We start from the raw sequence: 23650 nt of genomic DNA, 5'->3' as shown, positions 1-23650 counted from the left end.
ACGACGTTGCAAAGGAGCAGACGACGCTCAGATAGGGGGGTCGCGATCAGCCAATCAGGGCTCGGCGTTCTGACGTCACCGCTACCCCCTGCGCCAGAAGCAGACGAACTTGCCCACCGCATAGCAAGCCATCTCTTAAGGCTGCGTGCGATTGGCAGACGAGTGCGATCGTCACCGCACTGACACCGGTGCTTGAGCAAAAAAATACGCTCAGGAAAGGGTGTGTCCCGACTTTTCATCGCGATGCCGATTTTGTTTAGGATCCTTACGGCCAACAGAATCCGTTATGACCAAGAACAGACGATCGCAACCTCATCTTTATCGCCCCTTTCAATGCATTTTGATAGAAAATGTAGTGTTACCAGAAGCAGTGTAATGATGGAAAAAGCATGCCTCTCTTTGAGGCGGAGGCCTCACATATCCGAGGTTCCGTACGTGTACAGTATTTTAGACTCCGCAATACACTGGAAGCCAGCAGAACAGATCTCGAATTGTGAACTCACTAGGATATGTAGAGGAAGTGTGTTTGATGAAATGTGTGAATGACTGTGGTGCCGTCTTCGCCATGTGAGCGGCAGGGTCGACGGACAATAAATGAGGGAATAATTGTCATGGTAAGTCAGTTTATTAAAGGATTGTTGATTAACTTTTAATTAATGGTTTTATAGCCTATGCTGCGATTACAGTATTGGCGCCAACTACTGGCACAAGCTTTACCAATTGACACAATTGGCGAAAAGGTAATAATGTTTGTATTTTCATCGATCAGGTTTTCGCGTTTTTACTGCGGACTAGAATATTGCGCGCAAAAATATTGCCGCAAGCCCTGCCCATAATGACACTTAGAATAGTTACCTACTCGTTAGTATGGCGTCGCCAGCATATCGGCAGCGCGTCCTTGGTGGATGCGCCAACAAACTTCAATGCACTTAGCTGGGTCAAACGGCATATCAGTTTATTGTGAAAGCTACATCACTGTTATAGTTTCGCTTAGATAAATGGCTACCTGGTGTTAATTAGGTTTCTGTCTGGAGAAATGACAAGAGGTCGACGCGCCTGCGCGTTCCCTACCTCGGGAAGCAAACGATGCAGGCCTGCGCTCGTCGCCAGTTATGACCTGGGGGCAGAGATGAGAAAAATAGATGCAAATATGTATCAAAATACAAATACAAAAGACTCCGTCAAAAATGTATTTAATTACAAGTCTAATTACATTTCCAAAAAAAGCATTTAAGTACAATATACAAATACAACCAAATGTATTTAGTCTCCTCCAAATACTTTTCCAAATACATTCCTCAAAATTTGCGTCAGCGACTTCAGGACACCTGCAACGGGTTTCTGGGTATCTCATTTTAATTTTGCATCGCACACTGGGTAGTCACTGTGAGAGGCTCTAGTGACGTAATAGAAATATAATCACACAAAAAAATGTAATCAGCTTGGACGTAATACGTGAAAAAATACAGAGCTTCAAGCAGCTTTTTTTGTCGATTACATTTTGGTATAGACCAACTAAGAACCGAGACGACCAAGACGCGCAGCACTAGCTAGAGAATTATTTATTGTTGCAACTCGCACCAGTTACGAAAATCTGGACGACCCGCGCATTTAGAATGTTCCAGGCACAAATATAGATGGAAATCAGGCTGGAAAGCGTCACAGGCACTTATTTAGGCAGTCTGCCTGTGAACGTCAATTTCGTCACTATTCTTGCTCTGGACTAGCACCATAATCACAAAGTCACTAAACGCTTGTGTTTGATTGAGAGACACTGCATTCGGAGCAGAACGTAGTTTACTTCCTGCTCTGGACAGTGACAATAAATTTGAGGGATGTATTTTCGCCCACAAAATTGAATTTAATTACAATTGTATTTGAAATACCCACGTTTCAGTATTTAAATACACACGTCAAATACATTACGCAATTTGTAATTAAATACAAAAGCAAAATACACAAAGTATTTGAAATACGTATTTCCAATACTTGTATTGGAAATACTGCCCATCCCTGCCTGGGGGTAAGTAGAGTAAAATTTTGACGCCAGTATCATTACGTAACGCAAAGAGTATAGGGATGCATGGAAGGGGGGATAATGTTTACTTTAACCGAATAGAACGAGCTTTCAGGAGAGTGTTGAACACCTTGCGGCGGTGTTTCACACCGTTGACGCCTCATTGGCGAACGCCGGCGTGCGTCTCCTATGATGTGGGCGCTCGGCGGCATGTTTGGAGAGGCTCACCTTTAAAAACATTTCTCAGAAACAACAAGAAGTAATTATTTAACTTTTTTTACAGGTTAAACAGATTAAGTGGATTGAACTGTCGGTTTTTTCTTGAGTTGCAGGCACTGTTCCTTGCAATGATTTTTCTGACTCTGAATAACGCCGTTTTTGCTAAACGGGATATTTTGTCATTTAAATAAAACGCAAAAAATAACGGCTTAAAAAATTTAGCACATGCAGTTGAATTATTAGTTTTATAAGAACAAAGGAAAACATGTTGTTGCTAACACCCAACTCATAGTTGAATAAAAAAAAAAAAAACTCATAAAGTTTTTTCTTTTTGGAACCTCTATTCTGACTCAAAATGACGTACTTTAGTGTTTGTAGTTTTGTGTAAAATACAAAATAATATTAAGCAATTAAGCACCGACCTAAATTTGTGTGGTAAGCAACCGTTTTTTCACCATTTTATTTGTGTAACTACATGACTTTTGCGCAAATTCCACAAATTTAGGGCATAATGTTCGCAAAAATGAAATTTAGTTTTTCTTAGAACAAATTGATTTTCTTTAGTTCAGAAGCTTCTTTATGGAAAATAATGTTTTCGTAGATATCCCAGGCATGAAAATATTGCCCCGTCTCCTTTGGCAGGGAATGATCCTGGAGACAGGAGCGTGGTGTAAGAAGTTGTTTCATGGTGTTTCCGCGAAGGTTTTCAAAACTCCCTCAAAATACGGTGGTTCAGAACGTCATGAATCGCAAAGAGACACACTAATTCGTTAAATACGCAACTAAAATGTGCAAGCTACCTTTTTATGATTAAAAATGAACACATGGTTCCAATGTGAAACATGCCAAGCATCATCGAAAACTACCGAATGTCCTAATTTTAGAAAGATACAAGGCAGGAGCAGCATTTTATGGCATTCCGACAAAGACACTCAGTTGGCACGTGTTTCTACAAAACAGTAGTCATAGTTGCAACATGGTAACCCCGGAGCATTGTCAGTATAGTCAGAATCGAACCAGCCCGCTTGCACCCTTGATTTTGTCGGAGTTCAGGTGAGAGGGTGTAACTTGAACGTAATGGCAAACCTTAGGCTGGGGTAGAGACGTCGCCTGTTCTTTTTCTCTCCTCCTTCGCGTTTTTCGTTTTGGTGCCACAATGTCGGGTTTTCCGTCATCTTTTAGGTTTAGGTTTCCCAACAGAGGGTATCTTTGCGCATGCGGTCCCGCTCCCTAGCGGCCGAGACGGGCAACAAACGTGCGTCATGTTCCCCTCCATTCTGTGAGCGAGGCGATGCGGTGGCTTCGCACCTCGTGCACCACGATGCAGGACCTCTGGTGCAAAGATTCGCTTGGATAAGAAACCAAAATCCAGAACCGCGTCGAAACGGAGCGTTGCTTCAAAACGCCGTACAATATTACCCTGCCCTATATGTTGCCAAAGTTAGTTGCTTTATTGCGTTTCGAATAAGCTTAACGCAACTTCTCCTTGAACCGTATGTTTTTTTTTTCATTGATTAAAAAGTGTTTTATTCAATATTATTTCATTAGTCAGCTAATTTATGGTTTCTTTTGCAATCCTTAACGACCGCCATTGTCTTCGCTAAAATACAGCATGTATACAGTAACGCTTCAAAACCACTTTAGATGGCCAGCAAAATTCAGTTTCTCAACCAAACGCAGTGAAGTTTAACATAGAGGTGAGGTTGTCTGGTGGTAATTTACAGTGAAAATATCAACGAATCGATATATCTCGTTCGAAAACGAAATAAAGAAAAACCCCGTTTCGGGCAATCTGTGGCTGCATACGCAGATGATGTGATGACCGTGCTAGCTTACTTTTATCGGCCGCCGACAGATGTCGGGAGCGTTGAAAGAGCGCCATAGCGGGCCGGCGCCGAGCTTAGCATACAATCTTCTTAAAATGTTTACTATGATTATGGTGCCTGGAGCGCGTGTCTCCGATTGGTGTGTTTAGCGTCCGATGCTGTCCATACATCAGAAGTGGTCCCGAGGTGGTAGCAAATTACGTCACAGAATTCGGAATGTCACGCTGGCGGATGTCGCGATCCTGGAGGTTGGTCGTAGAAACACTAGCAAAAATCACGAGCGAACGCGAGTGACGCGGTCGTCGCGGCGTTCCAACTTCTGGCTGTCGAAACTTCTGTGGTCCGTCAGACTGGAGAGCGACCTGCAGCAGAACAGACGTCTGCCGCATCCTCCAACATTGTTAGGACGCCGCCACGATCGCGAGCGGCGACAGCGTGACACTTCTATGACGTCACCAGGCGGAAATTGAATGACCACTTTTTTGAACGCGGTAAACACACTAGCCGGGAACGCGTTCCAGGCACCATAGTATGACGGCGCGCGTCTTTCTAATGTACAGTTTTAAAAGTGCGTTAATTTACTCATTTTAAACGCTTGCACTGCATAAAACACAGGGTTCTGAATCCCTCATGGATGATTCGTGACACCACGACACCACACGACAAAATGACGTCAGTCGACACTGGCACGTCACTGACATCATGATGTCAGATGACTATAGATTCCCGCTAAATTTAGCGGACAAATCATGCTATGAGGTGACGCTGTGCTCCTTCGCCCGATTTAGAGGACACTTTTTTATATTTATAGGGAATAACAGTGTAAGGTGCCGCTGTGATTCTCCGTCAAATTTAGAGACTACATTTTTTCCGACATATTTAGCGGGTCACGACGCGCACACTACATAGAGTTATTATAATGTACGCTAGAGGTTCAACTGACGCTAGTCTGCTGTTGCAAATTGAAGCAGACAGCAAGCAGTCCGAAATTGACTTCCGGTAATGCATTTCTACGGAAAAAAGCGAGTGCATTTCCTCCCTGCGCTCGATTATAAGAGCAAATATCACAAATAATTCGTACCTACTAGGCACATTGGAACATTTCCCAGACACGCAGATGAAATAATTGGTCAGTTACGGCGTTTTTTTTTAAATTGTGGCTTAAAAAATGGTGCTAAAACCGCTTCGTACGTGTATTTGTGTGCACTGTTGGACACTGTTAGCGCGAACACGGCGCCGGCGCTTTCCAGCATGAGGGTATACGTGCCAAACGAACGAAGGACATGTGCAAAACCAAGGGAGACGGCAAGAACTACGCAGAAACTCTGGATAAGTAATTCCTTGTGCTTGCTGACGATCAAAATAAATTGAAAGTCACGTAATATAGTCCGATTTGCAATAAATAAGTACCGCTTTATTCTCTCTGCTCATGAACACATGAGAAGATGCTTGTTCTGTGTTCAAATCATCATCCGCACGCTCCAAATCTTTGCAAATAGGGCGAAGCCAGAGAACAGGTGCGCGATAAAAACTGCCCAACATAGGAAACAATAAAAAATACACCTTTCGTAGCGCACGTACTTTATTCTTTACGTTTCTAACGTTTTTTAACCACTCGTAAAGATGCACGACGGGGGCTTTTTCATATAGTGAGAGGACAGGCATATTAGCAATATATAAGCACCAACAGAATGCTGGCGAACTTTGAACACACTTTACATTTCTTTCGAGTGTTATTTTGCTTGGAATCGTCGCTCGTTTCTACATACCTGCCATGAAACAGAGGTTTCGGCCTGGAATATAGCGAAGTTTACCATCGTTCAGTGGTAAAGGAAAAATGCTGCAACTAAAGCAATGACAACTTCACAATATTAATAAAGGTACATACTATCCGGTACAACCGAAATAACAAAAGTTATTAATGTTATTTTCCGGCGAGGAGACAAAATGCACGCGCGTTTTCCCATATGGATACACAGGAAGACTGGAAAAGTAGACTGCATGCTGTCTGCTTCAATTTGCAACCGGAAGTCCCATAGACACTAGCGCCAGCTGAGCCTGTAGCGTTTATTATAATAACTCTATGGCACACTACACACCTCCGGGATCCACGAGAAAACCTCGCCAATAACTACTTTCCCCATGAGAAACGTTCTTGGCACTAATTTTACAATATAAACTCCTGCGTCCGTTTCAATTGATTTCTTCAACGACACCATCAGCCTGATTTTCAAGAATTGTTTGATATGTTTCTAGAAGGTCCGAAATTACTTGGCTTGCAGAAGGCGTCTTATGCTCGCTTGTGTAGTTTCACTGGTGCAGGTGCCGCTATACTCTTTTCTTTTCTTATTTTTTTTTTTAATATGCATTACGCGACAGCGAGTTTTAGAAATGACTACTAGTACGACTCCCGCCCATATAAAAAAAAAAGGGGCGTGAACATCGAACTCCTTTATTTTAGTATCTTCAATGGTTAGCGTTAATGAATCACCGTGGCACGCCCCGTTAACTATTTCAATAAGGAAAGAGGGTAGGAAAACCTAAATCCAGAAACAAGATAGCAGGTTAATTCAATTACACACGTCGTATACCAAACCAGTCCAGGGATGCAACTTGCTTCAGCCGGCGTGTAGGGGTGGAAACTCCTGGCAGTCAAACATGCGGGCTTCGTTTGCAATCAACCAATAAAAACACGTCAGTTCTCCACTCTGACAGAGTGCCCGCTGAATCGAATGGTAAGCACAAAACACCAGCTTCCGTTTGCCCTTCCTGGCTCGGGTTAGACGAAGCATGTCCGACGTTCCGCAGTTTTCTTCCGGGTGCCTAGCCTGTAGAAGATCTGTCTATTTCTGTTTGCGAGCCGGATTGCTAGGTCACGAATAAGAAGTTGGACAAGCTAATTATCTCAATTGACTCGGAGGAGGCCTCAGGGTCGCCCCACTAGTACTAGAGGTCGATAATTCGTCCGCTGGTGTTTCTTACAGTTTTCCCCAACTTTTCGCTCTTCTGGCTAGAGCCAGTAGGAGGTTCCTACGAGTCAGAAGCTTCTTAAGGAAACTTACTGTGTTGTCGTTAAAGTGGCACCCTAAAGGGCCACAGGTCAAAATCTTATTTTTATGTATCAAATTAATTCGCCGTTATAGTAAATTAGTTATGACGAATGTTAAAAAAAAATAAACAGCAAGTCACGTTTGGGGAAAGCGCAATATTTCTGAGAATATATTTTTATTCTGAATCTGTTTAACAACACTTAAGTTCTTGTCTAGTGGGGTTCGTAGTATTTCTGAGCATACGAGTTATTAGTAAATGGACCCTATCTTGCTTACCATAGCACGAGGGGAAAATATACAGGTAACGTGACTACACAGGCTTGAAAAGAACGCGGAATTCTTGCTTTGGGCCTGGTCGGTTTGGTTCTGTATCGAAAGACACCAGAGAATGTGCAGGCCGTTTGCACGTTTAGGGGGGTGATAAAGTGTGCCGCGCTGCAAAAACAATTACACCCCTCCTTTGCAGTCGCTGCCGGGGTGTTCATTTTTTTTAACCCAGAAGAACCCTACACAAAATGAAGGTACTTTTTTAATGAAAAGCAAAGCGCCTATCCGTGGCTAACACGCGCCGTTCATCCCCAAACTATTGGGATGAACGGCATAGGCTAAAAAACATCATATATGTATGTTGTGGGGATTTAGAAAGCGTGAGGTTAGGTTGCCCGGAAATAACACCTCGCGTCCTGGCTATAGATGGGCAATTTAGATGGTGCAGCACTGCTGGTAAACTGACATCTATAGCCTGCATAAACCAGTTGTGGCTTGAGGACTGTACACCGGTCTAGTGCTCATCCAGGTACAAAAAGGGCAGGGGATGAAATGAGCAGCAGGAAATATTGCAGGTATCTTGTACACGAACTTTTTTTTCTCCTGCTTACCATTTCACACGAGTTATTCGGATACGTTGTAGCTTGTTTTCTTTGCTCAAATAGTAGCTCTACTTTCTCTTTATAGCCAACAGCGTAGCGGGAGCTATATCTGCGAGAAATTTCGCCTTCAAAATCACAAGAGCTGCGCTATTAAGTTCTTATGCAGGTTACTCACTCGCGGTTTTAATCTTTGCAGCAATCCTCGTTAACTAGATCTAGAGTTTAAAACGTTCATGGATATGCGGACTGGTTACACTTTTAAAAGGTGCATGGAATCTCGATAGTCCCTTAACAATGTTTAAAACATTATTCGCATTGAGTTTGAGCCGTTAACGTTTCAGATTTCTATTCGTCGATTATAAGTTCGCCAACACCAAAACGTGAACGCATTACAAGTTTCTGCTTATATCATTCTAAAGTCGCCATTTAACATTTCGCGGTAAAACAGCGCAACGGGGAAAGGGCGAGGGGAAGACGAGGAAGCACACTTCGGTGACTATGATCTGAAAATTTCTTTTTCACGCTACCTCTAAATAAATACAGTGACAAATGCCGAATAAGCATTGCACCAAGACAAAAAGAAGGCTGCGTTTGTTACCCGTATCCGCTCATCAAGCAACCAGCCCAAACAAACCTTTTAGCAAACCTCATTTATATTGTAGAAAGAGTATCGCTGAATCGAAAACAACCGCGCTTATTATTCGTTCAAAGTATTTGTAAATGTATTGGCTGAGTGCTTTCGTCTACGCCCTGAAGGGTTTTTTCCAATGGTAGCATGTATTTATTTCGGCAAATGAAAAATTCGAGATACAAGTTTTAGCTCATAATCCGACTTGTTGCGACGATTAGTGCCCTACATCATCTCCCTCTTGCCGTGTAGCTTACATGACATTTTAAAGACATATATGCAAAGCCTAAAAAATCACACTATAGAATGAAACCGCCAGTGCCGAAGACTAAATTCCAAAATGATGCCAAGGGCTTTAATACCAAGATGTTTCGTCAGCGTTGCTTGTAGGTGTTTATTTCCTTATAAATTACGTTCAATACACTGATAATACAATGTTATTTTGTGTTTCTACTGAACAGTGTTGTTACTCTTTCAAAACAAATCTACACAATGCATAGTGCCCACGTGGGGCCTCGGTAAATTTGAGCGGAGTAAAGCAAGTATAAAAACAAAAAGGCACTTTAGTTGTGCTATGAAATATAAGATACTATGGTGACAGCTGCAGAAAATGGCTCGAAAGATGAGTACACAAGGAGTATCCCCCGAAATAGCGTCCTCCAGAACAAATCGTTGCAACGTATCACGTCGCAGCGCGAAATGACACATTCCAAAGTGCACTCCAGTTTGACGTGTGGAAAGACGTGAAAGGAAATACCACTGGCGAATCAGTACGACCAGACATAAAGAAACAAGCCTTCACACTTTCGGTTGAAGTATCGGGCCCTAGGAACATGGAGCAAATAAAAAAACACATTCACAAAAAGAAAAAAAAAAACTTTCATAATAAACGTTAGTCAAGAGTTGTTGGAGCTGTTACGGTTGTATCGCTACCAATTGTCCAAATGGACGCGAACGAAATTCGATTACGAAACCAACAACTTGGCCAAAAAAGTGCAATCGAAACGCGGCGTGGATGAAACTGGATGCTGGCGTCTCGCTTGTGGCGTGGCGTTGCGGCGTGTGCAAGCGCTAGCTGTATATTTGATTGGGTCAACAGTGAACAGAGGCTAGCGCGACGCGACACAAATAAGCAAGCGAACGCTGAAAGCTCTGGCAGTTCCTCTTTAGAGGCATTTCTACAAAAACGCTTTGCGAGGATCCCGGGTGCGGTGTATATTTGCTGGTTGATAAATCTTTTGCTTGTTCTTGGCATTAGCTGTTTCCAGATGGGCAGCGACACTTCACGTATTTGTTATTTTGTTTTCTTTGCTTCTATCCACTCTTCGCAAGTTCTTATTTTTACTTCTTTTATCACGTGAAATCGATAAGCTAAAACGAATCGAAATATATATTTTGTTCACTCTAGCAGGTTCACTTCAACGACGCAGAGGTAGTGCGCCATCATCCTTCCTAAAACTTTTTTTTTTCAACATCCTAAATTCTGCATTTTTTGGCCTTCGTGGGTTCATATATGTTTTCACGATACGTGTTGATGGAAATAAAATGAGAAGTATTCTGAGATTGCGCCTGTACACAAATAGTAATAATAACTGCCTGGGCTTCATTTTAACACAGATCTGTGACTCAAAATGGCAGCGCCGGAGTTTCATGCTGGGTTTATAATTTTCTAGATTTGTCCGATAATTCTACAACGAACTAATGCGACACGGAAATACTTTATTGTCTAAAAAATTGGGTTGTGTTTATGTTTATACAGCCTAGAACATGGTCTGCCTCGACGGGCGACGAGTCTCCCAGCTATAGATGAGCAATTTAGCTAGTGCAGTACAACCGCTAGCCTAGGGTCTTTAACGTGCAGCAAGCAGTAGTGATACACGACAGCACCGGTACGATGCTCATACAGATCGAGACGGGCAGGGTTGGGGATTGAACCCAGGATCCCTGAGTTCTGCAGCGCGAGCTTTCGCTCCACGTGCTCCGAGCTGGTGTGCGCTTGTCCACTCGGCCACCGATCCCCCTTTTTTGTTTCAATTTAGCTACAGTATGCTAACGAACGCTTAAAGGACAATTTAAGCGGCTCGCAAAAAAAGGTTTTTTAAGGAATCGCCCTGCGATATACTATAGAGATTCAAGCCGGCGGCTAAAATTAAAAAAAAAAAAAAACAATCAGGAAATACATTTGCCTTGATTAAAAAACAAAAGAAAACAAAAAACAAACCAAAAAAAAAGGAATTTGTTTTGGGAAGTTTACGCCACCAGTTCGCAGGCGATGCACGCGTAGTGAGAAGTGCTGCCGACAGGTGGCGGACGAGGTGGCCGATCCTAAAGCCCCTTGATAAAGGCGTTTTTTACAAGTACCGCCAACCATTGTTGTGGAACCGCGCGAGACACGTGCCACAAGCTGGTGCTCCGCCGCCATTCGCTTCCTAGGGCCGCTCATTTCAGTGCTCCGCCGCCATTCGCTTCCAAGAGCATCTCGAGACGCGGGTCTCGTGCACTCGCGCATTTGACGCTACTTGCATGACAAACGCAAACATATCGAGGGGCTTTAGCCGATCCTGGTTATGATAGCAGACGATCCCTCAAAATAACCCGAATCGGCCGGCGCTACTATGGTGCCTGGAGCGCGTTTTCGACTGGTGTGTTTAGCGTCCTATGCCGCCCATAGATCAAGAGTGGTCCGAAAGGGGCAACAAATGACGTCACAGAAGCCGGAGTGTCATGCTGTTGCCTGCCGCGATCCTGGCGGTTGGCCGTAGGAATTCTGGCGAAAAGCACGAGCGAACGGGAGCTTCGCTGTCGTCATGGCGTCCCAGGCGTCCCAACTTCCGGCTGGTTTAACTTCTGTGGACTGTCACAGTGGAGAGCGACGTACAGCAGAACAGGCGTCTGCCATATACACAACAACTGTTGAGACGCCGCCAGGATCGCGATCGGCGACAGCATGACACTTCTATGACGTCATCAGGCGGAAATCGAGGGACCACTTTTTTGGAGGCGGTAAACACACCAGTCGGAGACGCTTTCCAGGCACCATAGCGCTACCTCGACGCGGCTTACGCCACTAGTCGGCAGCACCTTTCACTTCGCGTGCATCGTCTGCGAATCGGGAGCGTAGACCGCACAAAACCGATTCCTGTTTTTTTTTTTTTTTAACGAGGTAAGTTCCTTTTTTTATTCTTTTACTGTAAACTTTTACCGCCTGCTACCGCTGCTACCACCTATTTAGTAAATTGCAGCGCAATACACAGGGAAAAGATTTTTTGCTGGCCGTCTAAACTGCCTTAAGAGCGTTAGTTTACATGCTGTAAATTGCCATGTGGACATCATTGGATATGGGTAAAATATGCAGTAAACCATGCGGAGAACACAAAAAAAGAATAAAAAATGTAACTGTATTTAATGCGCACAGTCTGCTCCAGAAGTGCTCTAATCTTTGTACGTCATAACAAAGAATTTTCAAAACAATCTATACCGTAATTACACGCATAACCTTCTTTGAAATTACTACATATATAAGATGCGATGGTTTAAATAATATCCTTTTTGATCTGTTTCATTATCGTAAATTGTAAAATAAAAAAAAATCGTCTTAGCTCTTTTTTTTTTTTTAATTATAAGCATTTCCCATCCCAGCTCGCCCTGGGTGCTGACATGCCAGAGTGAGGTCAATAGTAAATAATGAAAAAGTGTGCTGCAAAATTACCAAGATCTTTTGTATATTTTTAGGATAGTCATTATACGGATGTCATATAACACAACCGTAAACCAAAGTAGATCTCACAAAACGTGTAAGCGAGGCTTGCCCCCATCAGCAGCAGTAGTGAAAAGGGGTGACCATATTTGTCTAGTTTTCAGCTGACATTTTTCGTTTCCTCTTCTGAAACAGGGGTTCGTGGTGGCGCTGCTCTACTGCTTTTTGAACGGCGAGGTAAGTCAAATTTGTGGTACGGATATTTAGTTTCACGGAAACTACGTCAGCATTAAAATTGCATCCCGTCTCCACCCATAGTGTCTTAGAATACGGGTGGCAATTTCAGTCATGTAACGTGATGCTTTCTCGGTGGGGGGGAAGGATTCCGCCAGCTACGCATTTATTGAACTGATGTGCGAATTCAACACGTCATACTATAGTCGCGCTATCACCAGGGTTATGACCTTGGTCAACACGAGAGCGGGAGCAAGATATAATTTGTATTTCGCGGAGCGAGCGAAAATAGCCTAAGTAGACGGTTCGTCTGCTAACGCCAGCGATGTGTGCGGTTCGTCTTCTTCTAAATCTCATTAGCAGACAGACATTAAAAAGAAAACAGCGAACGCCGTTTGCTCGCAGACAGGGGGAAAAGTTGATCGTCTACTACGAACGGAGCGCCGGGGCTAGGTGACATCGGACGCAGGCTGAAAATGGGGTAGTCCGCTAATTCACGTTGCAGGTCTCGAACAACCCGCGCTTTGTTTGAAAGTGGGAAGTTCGTCGGCTGCCGTACAGAAGCTGGCATCGACCAGTAGATACAGTAGTATAAAGGACAAGCACACCAGTGGCCACGAGACCTCTCTCGCTGTGTGTCTTTTAATGATACATTCTCACCAAAATATCGCCCGATTGTGTACTGTCGAAGGAGTTAAAACTGTCTCATTAATTGACTCGCGCATGCTGTGCCGCAAAGTGCAATGATAAGCCGAGAACTCTGTCGCTTTTTCTATAATCAAAATCGGACTCTAGTCGAAGCGGCATTCCAAGCATCATAATATGTCAAAATAATGAGGGACGAGAAGAGATGCTTCATATTAGTATCTACAGGGGAAGTGACAGGAGTGTATCTAGAATATTCGTGAGGTGGCAGGAGTGCTCTTCTTTGTTAACCTTTGCAACCCTGTGCTTATAAAACAAATAGAAAATGCCAGGAATGAGTTCTGTCTTTTTTTCCGTGATATGTCTGGTCTTGAGGCTCAAAACACTATATCGGCCCCTTGCTTGTGAACATATTCGTGCATAAAAATATGCAAAAGTTGCGAATTCACTTGGTCGCCGACGGTAATAAAACTGAGCAATTGTACGGATAATGTTTAATTGGGACTCGCAAGATGAGTAATAAATTCCCCCTAAAAATTGATTTCTACGAGGAATTCCTAATGCAGTATGGGGTATGCTGTTGGAAATTGACTAGTGGAGGGCGATTCTGTCCCGCGCCTGTGACATTTTTTGGTGAACGAGATCGTGTCTGGGACTGAGGACGAAGAAGAAGGGATGGCGCGTGAAGAGACATTCTGGTCTTTGGGGCGACGAAAAAGCAGGGCAATTGTCGGGATGGATCTCGCCGCGGTCATGTAAATATTAAACCAAGTCCTTTTTATAAGTCAGTTCGTGGCGACTCATTACGCAAAAGATGGTGCCGAAACCCGGAACTTCAAGCCAGGAACGACCCTAAGAAACCGTGAACGATCGGTCGACCCGGACTGACTTTCGAACGAACGACCACGTAAGAGATTCTTTCAACTGCCGGTTATTACCTACCCTGGAACGATATGGAAAGAATAAGAACGAAGAGGACGTCGAGACGAGCGCAAAACACCCGCATAATCCGAGAGGCGACCACTATTCTTCGGTCTACCGACGTGGAACAAATCGAAGCGACTCTGCGGAAACTGGACGTCAACTACGAAGAACCACATCTTTTGCGTAATGAGTCGCCACGAACTGACTTATAAAAAGGACTTGGTTTAATATTTACATGACCGCGGTGAGATCCATCCCGACAATTGCCCTGCTTTTTCGTCGCCCCAAAAACCAGAATGTCTCTTCACGCGCCATCCCTTCTTCTTCGTCCTCAGTCCCAGACACGATCTCGTTCACCAAAAAATGTCACAGGCGCGAGACAGAATCGCCCTCCACTAGTCAATTTCCAACACATTCCCCCCAAAATGAGCGCGAGGGAATCGCTCATTCACTATGCAGTTCTAATGGGTACAAAAGCTGAAGTGGTCTCTTCAATATTTGTCCCCTCGGCATGTTCACAGCATAGGATCGCACAATACCATCCCGGCCGTGGTAAACTTCTCGGATCCGACCAGTCCGCCATAGATGCCTTGGAGTCTTGTTGTCCTCGACGAGAACGAGGTCTCCTTCCTTAACTTGACTGTCTTTACGACAATGCGTTTCATGTGCTGACCGGAGTTGAAGTAAGTAATCTTTACGCCACCTCTGCCAAAAGTGGTCTAGTAGCCGCTGCCGATGCCTCCAGCGCCGAGTGACTTCACTCCTAGTAGATGGCTGAAGGTCCTCCATAGCTGAGGTTGGAAGAGCTGTCAGCCGTTTACCTGTCAGAAAATGTGCCGGAGTTAACGCTTCTGGTTCGTCGGGAGACGCATGTAGGAATGAGAGAGGTCTTGAATTAACGACCGCCTCAATTCCGTGGAGGATGGTGGTAAGTTCTTCAAATTCGTAGCTGTTCCTTCCTAGAACCGTTCGAAGACTTGTTTTCACGGTGCGCACTAGGCGTTCCCAAAATCCGCCCCACCAGGCGGCTCGCTCTACGATAAATTTCCACTGTATCCTATGCTCGGAGTAGTGTTCGTGCACTTTCTTGTCATTGAGCACGTTCCAGATGTCGCAAATTTCCTTGGAGGCTTTCTTGAAAGTTAAAGCGTTGTCACTGTACACCACCCGAGGTACTCCTCGCCTGGCTGTGAACCTCTGGAAGGCCATGAGGAAGGCTGGAGTAGCCAGGCATGTGACCAACTCTAGATGTACGGCGCGCGTAACTGCGCAGGTAAATAGTGCGATGTACGCCTTCTCCATGCCGTGTCCAGACTTGACCAAGAGGGGCCCGGCAAAGTCCACTCCTACTATTTCAAACGGCCCTGCTTCATTTACGCGCTCTGCTGGAAGCGGAGCAGTTGGTGCTGATGCCTTTTGGGCTCTTGACCGAGCACAGACGTTGCAGCGGTTAATAACCCTCTTCACCGTCTGCCGAGCTCTGGGAACCCAATAGCGTTCTCTTAACTGGGTTACGGTGTCTTGTATTCCTCCATGGAATGTAAGTCGATGCATGCTGTCTATCAGAAGTTCTGTGAAGCGATGCCCAGAGGGTAACAGTAGTGGGTGCTCGACTTCTACTGGTTCGTGTCTGTTTTGGAGTCGTCCTCCGAGTCGCAGTTGCCGGTTGGCATCGAGGTAAGGACTGAGAGCAATAATGCTGGATTGCGCGTTCAAACTTCTGTCTTCCACTAGTTCGTTGATCTCATTGGTGTAGGATTCCTCTTGGGTTCGTTTAATCCAAAACAGTTCTGCTTTCTCAAGTTCATCTGTGGCCAGAGGACCCCCCGTTTTACTTGGTGGTGTTCTGCAGTTCTTACAGAACCTCATGATCCACGCTGTAACTCGAAGAACACGTTCTAGTTTGCTGTATCGCCCTAACTCCAAGAGCGGTATCGTTTCCTCGGTTAGTATATGTAGCACGTGAGGTTTACACCTTCGTTCTTCTTCTGCAACTTCGGTCGACATCTTTTCGGTTATATTCGTACTTGGCCAAGTTGTTCGGTCTTCTGAGAGCCAACTAGGGCCCTCCCACCATAGTTGTTTCTTTTTTAGGTCCTCTACCGTGGTTCCAGGTGTTGTTAAATCAGCTGGGTTTTCTGGTCCAGGGCAGTGGTTCCAACTTGTTGGTTCCCCTCCTGATTGAATTTCAGTCACCCTATTAGCAACCAAAGGTTTCCACTTGGAGGCCGAGCCCTTGATCCAATGAAGAGCGATTGTGCTGTCGGTCCAGAAGAATGTCTCCTGAAACTCCAGTATCCTTCTGAGAAATTTTCCAATTCGATTACCGATCACGGCCGCCATAAGCTCGAGACGAGGAAGTGTCAACCGCTTTATAAAAGCTACTCGTGTTTTGGCGAACACCAGACTGACGTCTACGTTTCCATCCCTGTAGTCAACCCTCAGGTACGCACAGGTTCCATAAGCGAGAGGGCTAGCGTCACAGAAGACATGGAGTTGTACAGTATTTTGATGCTGTTTTCGTGTGCTCATGATGCACCGGTTCGTCACTATGTCTTCTATCTGTGGAAGCTCCTTACACCATTTTTGCCAGTCTCCTGAGAGGTCTTCAGGAAGTTCACTGTCCCAATCGAGTCCGCGTTCCCTTAGGCGCTGGAACAAAATCTTCACTCTTATCACAAAGAGTGCTACGAGCCCGAGTGGGTTGAAAACCCTTGCTGCAGCCCGTAGCATTCCCCGCTTCGTCCTGTCGTTACTGTCGATGAAGTTCAGGATATTTTTTACCGGAATCAATAAAGTGTCATTATCCCGTCTCCATTTCAAACCAAGGACCCCTCTTGGTTCTGATAAGTCTGTTGCCAAGCTACCTTCGTCGATCACTTCTTGGAGTTCGCTGGAGCTTGTAGCCCATTTTCGAAGTGTCATGCCGGCTTCTTTCACGATTTGATTGGCTTGGGTTTGAAGGTGCCTAGCGTCCGCTACTGTCTGAGCTCCGACAAGCAAATCATCTACATAAAAAGACTTTTGAAGAAGACTTGCGGCTTCCTTCATTTCCCCATTCACGCTTTGCAGGTGATCTTTGAGTGTTGCCGAAAGTAGGAATGGACTCGCCGAGGTTCCAAACGGCACGCGGGTCATCCGCCATTCTTCAACCTGGTGCTCCTCTGCCGGTACTTCAGCAGTGTCAAACCATAAAAATCGCAGTGCGTCACGATCATCAGGCTGCACGCTTACATGTAAAAAGGCCTTTTCTATATCGGCTGTGATAGCGATAGGGTATGTTCTAAAACGTATAAGAATCTCGACCAAATCGGCGTTCATCTTTGGCCCCTTTTCAAGATGGTCATTCAGTGAGGCAACTCCTTGCGAATGTGATGATGCATCGAACACCACTCTTAGTTTTGTGGTTTCAGAATCCATCCGAATCACTGCCTGGTGAGGCATGTAATAGATACGTGAGTTGTCCGAGGACCCTGGTGGGACTTTCTCCGCGTGTCCAGCTTTGAAATAGCCGCACATGGCATTCTCATAATCTCTCAAGAGAGACTCATTTCGTGAGAGTCGCTTCTGCAAAGCTTCTAGTCGCTTCAGCGCTACAGCTCTGTTATCGTTAAGCTCGCCTGCGTTCGATTTCCAAGGCAAGCTCACCTCGTATCGTCCGTTTACTTTTACGATAGTTCGCTCAAACTCATTCCACACCGCGTTTTGTTCTTCACCCACGTCATACAGGTTATCCATTACTCCTATGCTTTCCAGGGTCCAAAAGCTTCTCAAGGTATTTTCCTCGGCGTTTTCAATTGTCCCAAGTTGTAGCGCGCAGATCATCGTCTTAGTAGATCCAGCAAGAGAGCTATGCAGCGATGCTGGTCCCTGAAAAGTCCAACCAAATTTGGTGTTGAAGGCCACTAGACTGGAATTGCCCTCACATCGCCGCATCTCGTCGGTCGTGACCTTCCACAGTTGGTCTGAGCCAATAAGGAGGCTTATTCCTGGTTCCGTTGGCATACCAAAGAGAAGAAGCTTATCTGCTATGTAGCCTCCTCCTTGTTCTATGCTCTGGACAAACTTATGATCCACAGGTACCTGGACAACGTCTTTGCATATGAATGGTATTTCGACCGCTTCAATAACATAATTCTCATGACTGTACTGACTGCGCATCTTCACTTCAACCAACCTTCGTTGTTGTGGTATCGAAGTCGATCTTCCAAAGGTGTTCAAACGCAGGTCAGTCACACCAAACACCTTCAGATTCAGCTTACGTGAAATGTCTTCGCGATTAAATGTTCGCTGGCTTCCGCCATCAAAGATAGCACGTATGCACACACTGCGCCCACATCCGACTACCCAGGCCCGAATGGTTTGCAGAAGAATTTCTGCGTCCAGCAAGCCTGCAGCATTATTGTTGCCGGTGCTCTGAACGCTAGTAGTGATGGCTTGGTTTTCGCCGCTGACCGATGAAGGTTTCCAAGTGGGATCACACATTGATGTTGCATGTCGTCCTGTGCAGGTAGTGCAGGACAACTTCCTGCGACAATCCTTTGATCTGTGTCCTCTTAGTGTGCACCGAAAACATCGCATTTCTCCAGAAAGCTTCGCTTTCTTCTCCTTCAAAGAGATGTCACTGGAACAGAGCTCTGTATCGTGGTTCGTGGCTCCGCAAAAGAAGCCCTTCTTTGTGTCATGTGCCTTGGCATGCAGAACCGAAGAGGATGGTAATAAAGCTCGTTTCTGTTGTTGGTCTCTGCTATTCCTTTTCTGCGGGCGATCATCGATGACTCCCGATCGTTCTCTGCTCTCGATCTCGATGAGTAGGTATTCCAGCAGGGTTTCCAATTCGCCTTCCGGAAGACGTCGGCCTGTTGGAATATCTTCAGCTCGTAATGTTGGTGTCGCGGCCGGCGCCGCAGTGCTCGCAGTACCGGATGAGGAAGACCGTTCTTCCAGTGACGTTGGCAGAAATAGTGTCGAGGCCATGTTTCCTCCATCCTGGAAGACCGCCTTCCTTTCGGAGTGACCAGCACGTCGGTAATAGTCGACCACGATGTCGGACGGGAGTGCACTTATGACAATATCTGTCAGCATGGTTGAATACGTGTTAGGTGCGACTCCAAGCCCTCGAAGACCTCGTACGTGGGCTTGCACTTGACGAAAAAGCCTTCTCAGCCCCTTTGTGTCGGTTGAGGAGGTTGCAGCTTGAAGATCGCGAAGCTTCGAAAGATGCTCCTTCTGGATTAGTCGTGCGTCTCCAAATTGTCTTGTCAAACTTTCGATTGCATCCTTGTAGTGGGCATCCGTTACGGGGAGACCGGCAATGGAAGCTCTCGCCGGTCCGTTTACCAGCGTCTTCAAGTACTGGAACTTCTCGCCATTCGACAGATCATCGTTGTCGTGCACAGCTCGTTTGAACTGTTGCCAAAATGGCTGCCACTCCGAAAGATCGCCCTTGAATGGCTGCAGCTGCAACCTAGGAAGCTTTACACCGCTGCGTCTCCTTTCGCCTCTTTCTTCGTTGTGGGAGCCAATTGCTGATGCTGATGGGCGTGGCGGTTCATTTGAGCGAAGTTGCGTCGCTCAACTCCGAAGCAGACTCAAAACGGAAGTTGTCTGTTCTTCGTACTCCATCAATGACAAGTACCCTGCCTCAAGATCTCCATCCGCAATAAATGATTCTAAGTCAGTGTTGAGCTTCTTGAGTTCTTCGTAGTTGACGTCCAGTTTCCGCAGAGTCCCTTCGATTAGTTCCACGTCGCTGGGCCGAAGAATAGTGGTCGCCTCTCGGATTATGTGGGTGTTTTGCGCTCGTCTCGACGTCCTCTTCGTTCTTATTCTTTCCATATCGTTCCAGGCTAGGTAATAACCGGCAGTTGAAAGAATCTCTTACGTGGTCGTTCGTTCGAAAGTCAGTCCGGGTCGACCGATCGTTCACGGTTTCTTAGGGTCGTTCCTGGCTTGAAGTCCCGGGTTTCGGCACCATCTTTTGCGCAATGAGTCGCCACGAACTGACTTATAAAAAGGACTTGGTTTAATATTTACATGACCGCGGTGAGATCCATCCCGACTTTCGGCAACATATGCAATATTACAACAAGGAGACTCGTGGCATATCTTATTTTGCGTACTTACGGAATATCCACCAGAGAAAACGCTCCAGATGTATGCTCCCATTCGACATTCCAGAGGAAGCACACAACAACGCCCAGCGTCCAAGGCGCGATTTTGTTGAAGGGGGAGTTTGCTCCTCTCAAAACGGGCAGTGAAAACGTCCGCGGTCTGGCCGAGAACATGTTGAAATGAGGAGCAGGGATTAGATACACACCGTTTCAGTCGCGGATAGTTAGGGTACGATGTAGGGGTTGGGGGGGGGGGGGGGAGGAGGCGTGGCACCGTTTCTTACGCGTTCCCTTCCCCCTTTGCGGCACTCCGTGGTGGCGGCCGTGACAGCAACAGTGGTTTCCAATGTTCCGGTAGCTCTTCAAGTTAGAGTTTACGAGAAAATTTGACCACCTGCGCGTCTTTTTTATTGCGGCCGATACCGTCGGCTGCCCTGCGATACTTCGTTTTTGTTGTTTTGGTTGTGTTTGGACCAAGAGTGCGCTGTAGAACACTGGCAACAACCCATTTTAAATTTCCCACCGTTATTTTGGTGTTCTCGCTTTGCGTGCTCTGGTGTCCAAAACATGTTACAACTGCTTCTGCAATGTGACTGAAAGCCGGAAGAGTATTTGTGAGACCACCAGAAGTGCTCTAACGGCGAAATGAGCGAGTGGGTTCACTTAGAAGCGACATTGAAAGCTAGGATTCGTTCTCTGTCGACCGCACTGCATAGGCTTCGTCAGTCCACATACTAGAGATGTTTCACCCTGTTTGCTGCAAGATTGCAATACAATTATCCGAAGGAGAGCTGGAATGTTCACGGTGTGTGGTATGGTTGTGAGGCACTGGGTGTATAGAGACGCCGCACCTCGGTTTTCGAATTTCAAACCGTTCGTACAACTCTCGTCAGTTGACGGTTCCTAGATCGCGAGGTGACTTCTTCCGAATTAAATAATATTTATTTTGGTATCACAATATGGAAGATTCCCAGCACCTATAATGTGAGCAGTAAGTACTCCTGCTTATGCTGCCGTGTTTTGTAAATCAGACAGAGCGAACGCTTGGATGACTTTTATCTAATACCCTTCAAGGTATTTTGTTTCCTTGCCTTGAACCTGGCCACTAATAGGATTCTTAAAAAGAAATATAACATTTTAGAACTACTGCACAGTTGTTCATAATTTGATCAAGATATGCAGCATTTATTTTGATATCGCCAACATTTTCATTCTCGATACCCCCCGGCACTGTTCATGGATCCAAGGTGCATTTCTTGTACAATATGCAAGTTTATAGACACATTATTGTGACATCAAGCAAATAGGTCTCCATATTTTATTCAATGATGTCAGGTGAAGGAAAGCTGGACGCCTTCAGAGAAGAATGATGGTTGCTTGTTGCGTTTTGAAACCTCTTTTTTACCCATCTTTATGTTTGGCTTTCTCTGATTGTAGGCCTTCATTGTAGACCTAAAGTGTCACATTTGGGACAAAGTGTTTTAGATTCAAGTAAAGCATGCATTTCGATAAAAGAACCGAAGATAAGCAGTCACAGCAAGTATGAAAGCAGCCTGGTTGAGAACAGACATCATAAACCTTGTCTAAAGGTCAGGGATGGACGGCATAAAGAAAACTGAACACATCTTTAAAACTTCGAATCTTTGTATCTTTGATATCCCTCCCCATGCTCCAGTGTCATAACGCGAGACTCACAGTTAATCCATAGACTAATAAATATTAAGAAAAGCTTTTGTATTCATCCACCGGCTCCGTATAATGCTACTCTCAACACCCTTTAATGTAAATTGCCGAGAAGGCATCCTTGATATCAAGCTCAGTAATTAGTAACCTATGGCAAGACCTCTAACACTCCAAATATTACTAAAAAACAAAAATAAACCACCAATTGCAAACATCTTTGACATACATTAATTGTTCCAGCATTGAAACTCATCAGAATAATTTTATCAAGTGATATAATCACATCTACAGGACGGTTACAGTACTATACACAATACTTGAAACAAATTATCAGAATAAAACAAGTCTTACGTAGTTTCTGAGCCAGCTGTGAATAAACTAACGAGCGACATCAACGCACCGGGCACACTAAATCATCAAAGTGCGCCTTCACGGGTCATGACACTAAAAAGAAATAGCCCACCATCTGAGACTGTTTTTCATTAGGTACAATGAGCTAGGCTCATCAATACACTGAAAACACTTGGCATATCCTTGTCACCTTCCAAAACTGGGCGTTCATTAACGGGCTTCCGTATTACCAGGACCAACATCCTCCGCCGATTGACTTCTTTGAAGCACCAATCCTTGCATCCATGCACTGGCCATTCCTTATTTGTCTGAAACTTGGAATTGTATATCGCATTCCCGCGTGATAATATGTGATCAATTTGGGCGATAGGGGCCTTCTGTTGCAACCCTGGTCACGCTATACGCGCTTGTGACTTAGAATTTCTTTGGGTACATAAACCGCAACAGTACGGTCGCACCTTGTAATGATGACCTGCTATGAAAAAATGCAGTTACCTGCCACGTATTTAGAGGCACAAGTCATCGGGTTCCTTTTTGAATGTTATGTACGCATGTATAGTGGTAATTTCAAAAGATTAGTGCAAGATGCCTTGGGTTAAGTAAAATGCCACAGGGATAAAATCAGCATATAATTAAAACTGCTCAGCTAAAATCACTTGTTTTTCCTGGAAGTTCTGACTACGACTGCAAGCTACACTGATTACTTGACCCTAGCCTTAAAGAACAGGTTGGTTAATCAGGTTGACTCAAAAAGTGTAGCTGAGTAAATGAAGGAGTAGGAACGTTTTGAGGACGCCTAGGAAGCAACAGTGCACATTAGACGAAATGATATCCACTTGTCTGATTTCCGCCTGCTACGAAGCTGTATCAGGTTTGGGCACATTACTGAAACTTGCTGAATGTTTTAAAACATCTTGAACAGCTCTACGTTCGAATGAAAAATACAGGAGCAACGTGGAAGTTTTTCAACTGTCTGATATTATCTCTAGTCATCGCGTGAATTTAGAGCGTGCTCGAACTCCTTTGTAATGCGCCCAGGCTGCATTGCACTCGAGCACCAGGAGTATCATGTCTACGGGCTTGTGCTTGCAGCTAAGCGTCATAAAGGAAGCGTACTCATACTGGAAGCAGGCCAACAAGGAGGCCCTTGTTAGGTGCATGAGCTCAAATCCAGATGTGCAACTACAAAAAAAAAAAAAAAGGTTAAAACAAGAAGTCACCGTTACGACGATTCTCGCATGTTTCGCGATATACTTATCTTATAAGATACTTCTGATAAGCACAAACCAGCCCTTGAGTCGCACTTCGCAGATATGACTCGCCGAGACGGTGACCTGGCCGATGTGAACAAAACCACAGGCAAATGCCTGTGCGTGATCACATGATGGGAAAAA

At 45.0% G+C, this 23650-nt stretch overlaps 1 protein-coding gene across 1 annotated transcript in view; it reads left to right on the top strand.

The window, feature by feature from the left end:
* LOC115328052 (parathyroid hormone/parathyroid hormone-related peptide receptor) overlaps positions 1-23650 on the top strand; it is a 292861-nt gene that overhangs the window by 228770 nt on the left and 40441 nt on the right. The window contains exon 11 of the mRNA XM_042292197.1: positions 12502-12543. Within this exon, the coding sequence (XP_042148131.1) occupies positions 12502-12543 (42 nt within the window). The remainder of the gene's footprint in view (positions 1-12501; positions 12544-23650) is intronic.

This window comes from Ixodes scapularis, unplaced genomic scaffold (assembly GCF_016920785.2).
Source record: "Ixodes scapularis isolate PalLabHiFi unplaced genomic scaffold, ASM1692078v2 PGA_scaffold39__5_contigs__length_11793443, whole genome shotgun sequence".
NCBI lineage: Eukaryota > Metazoa > Arthropoda > Arachnida > Ixodida > Ixodidae > Ixodes > Ixodes scapularis.
The sequence above is the reverse complement of the archived record's forward strand: the minus strand, read 5'-3'. Positions and strand labels throughout refer to the sequence as shown.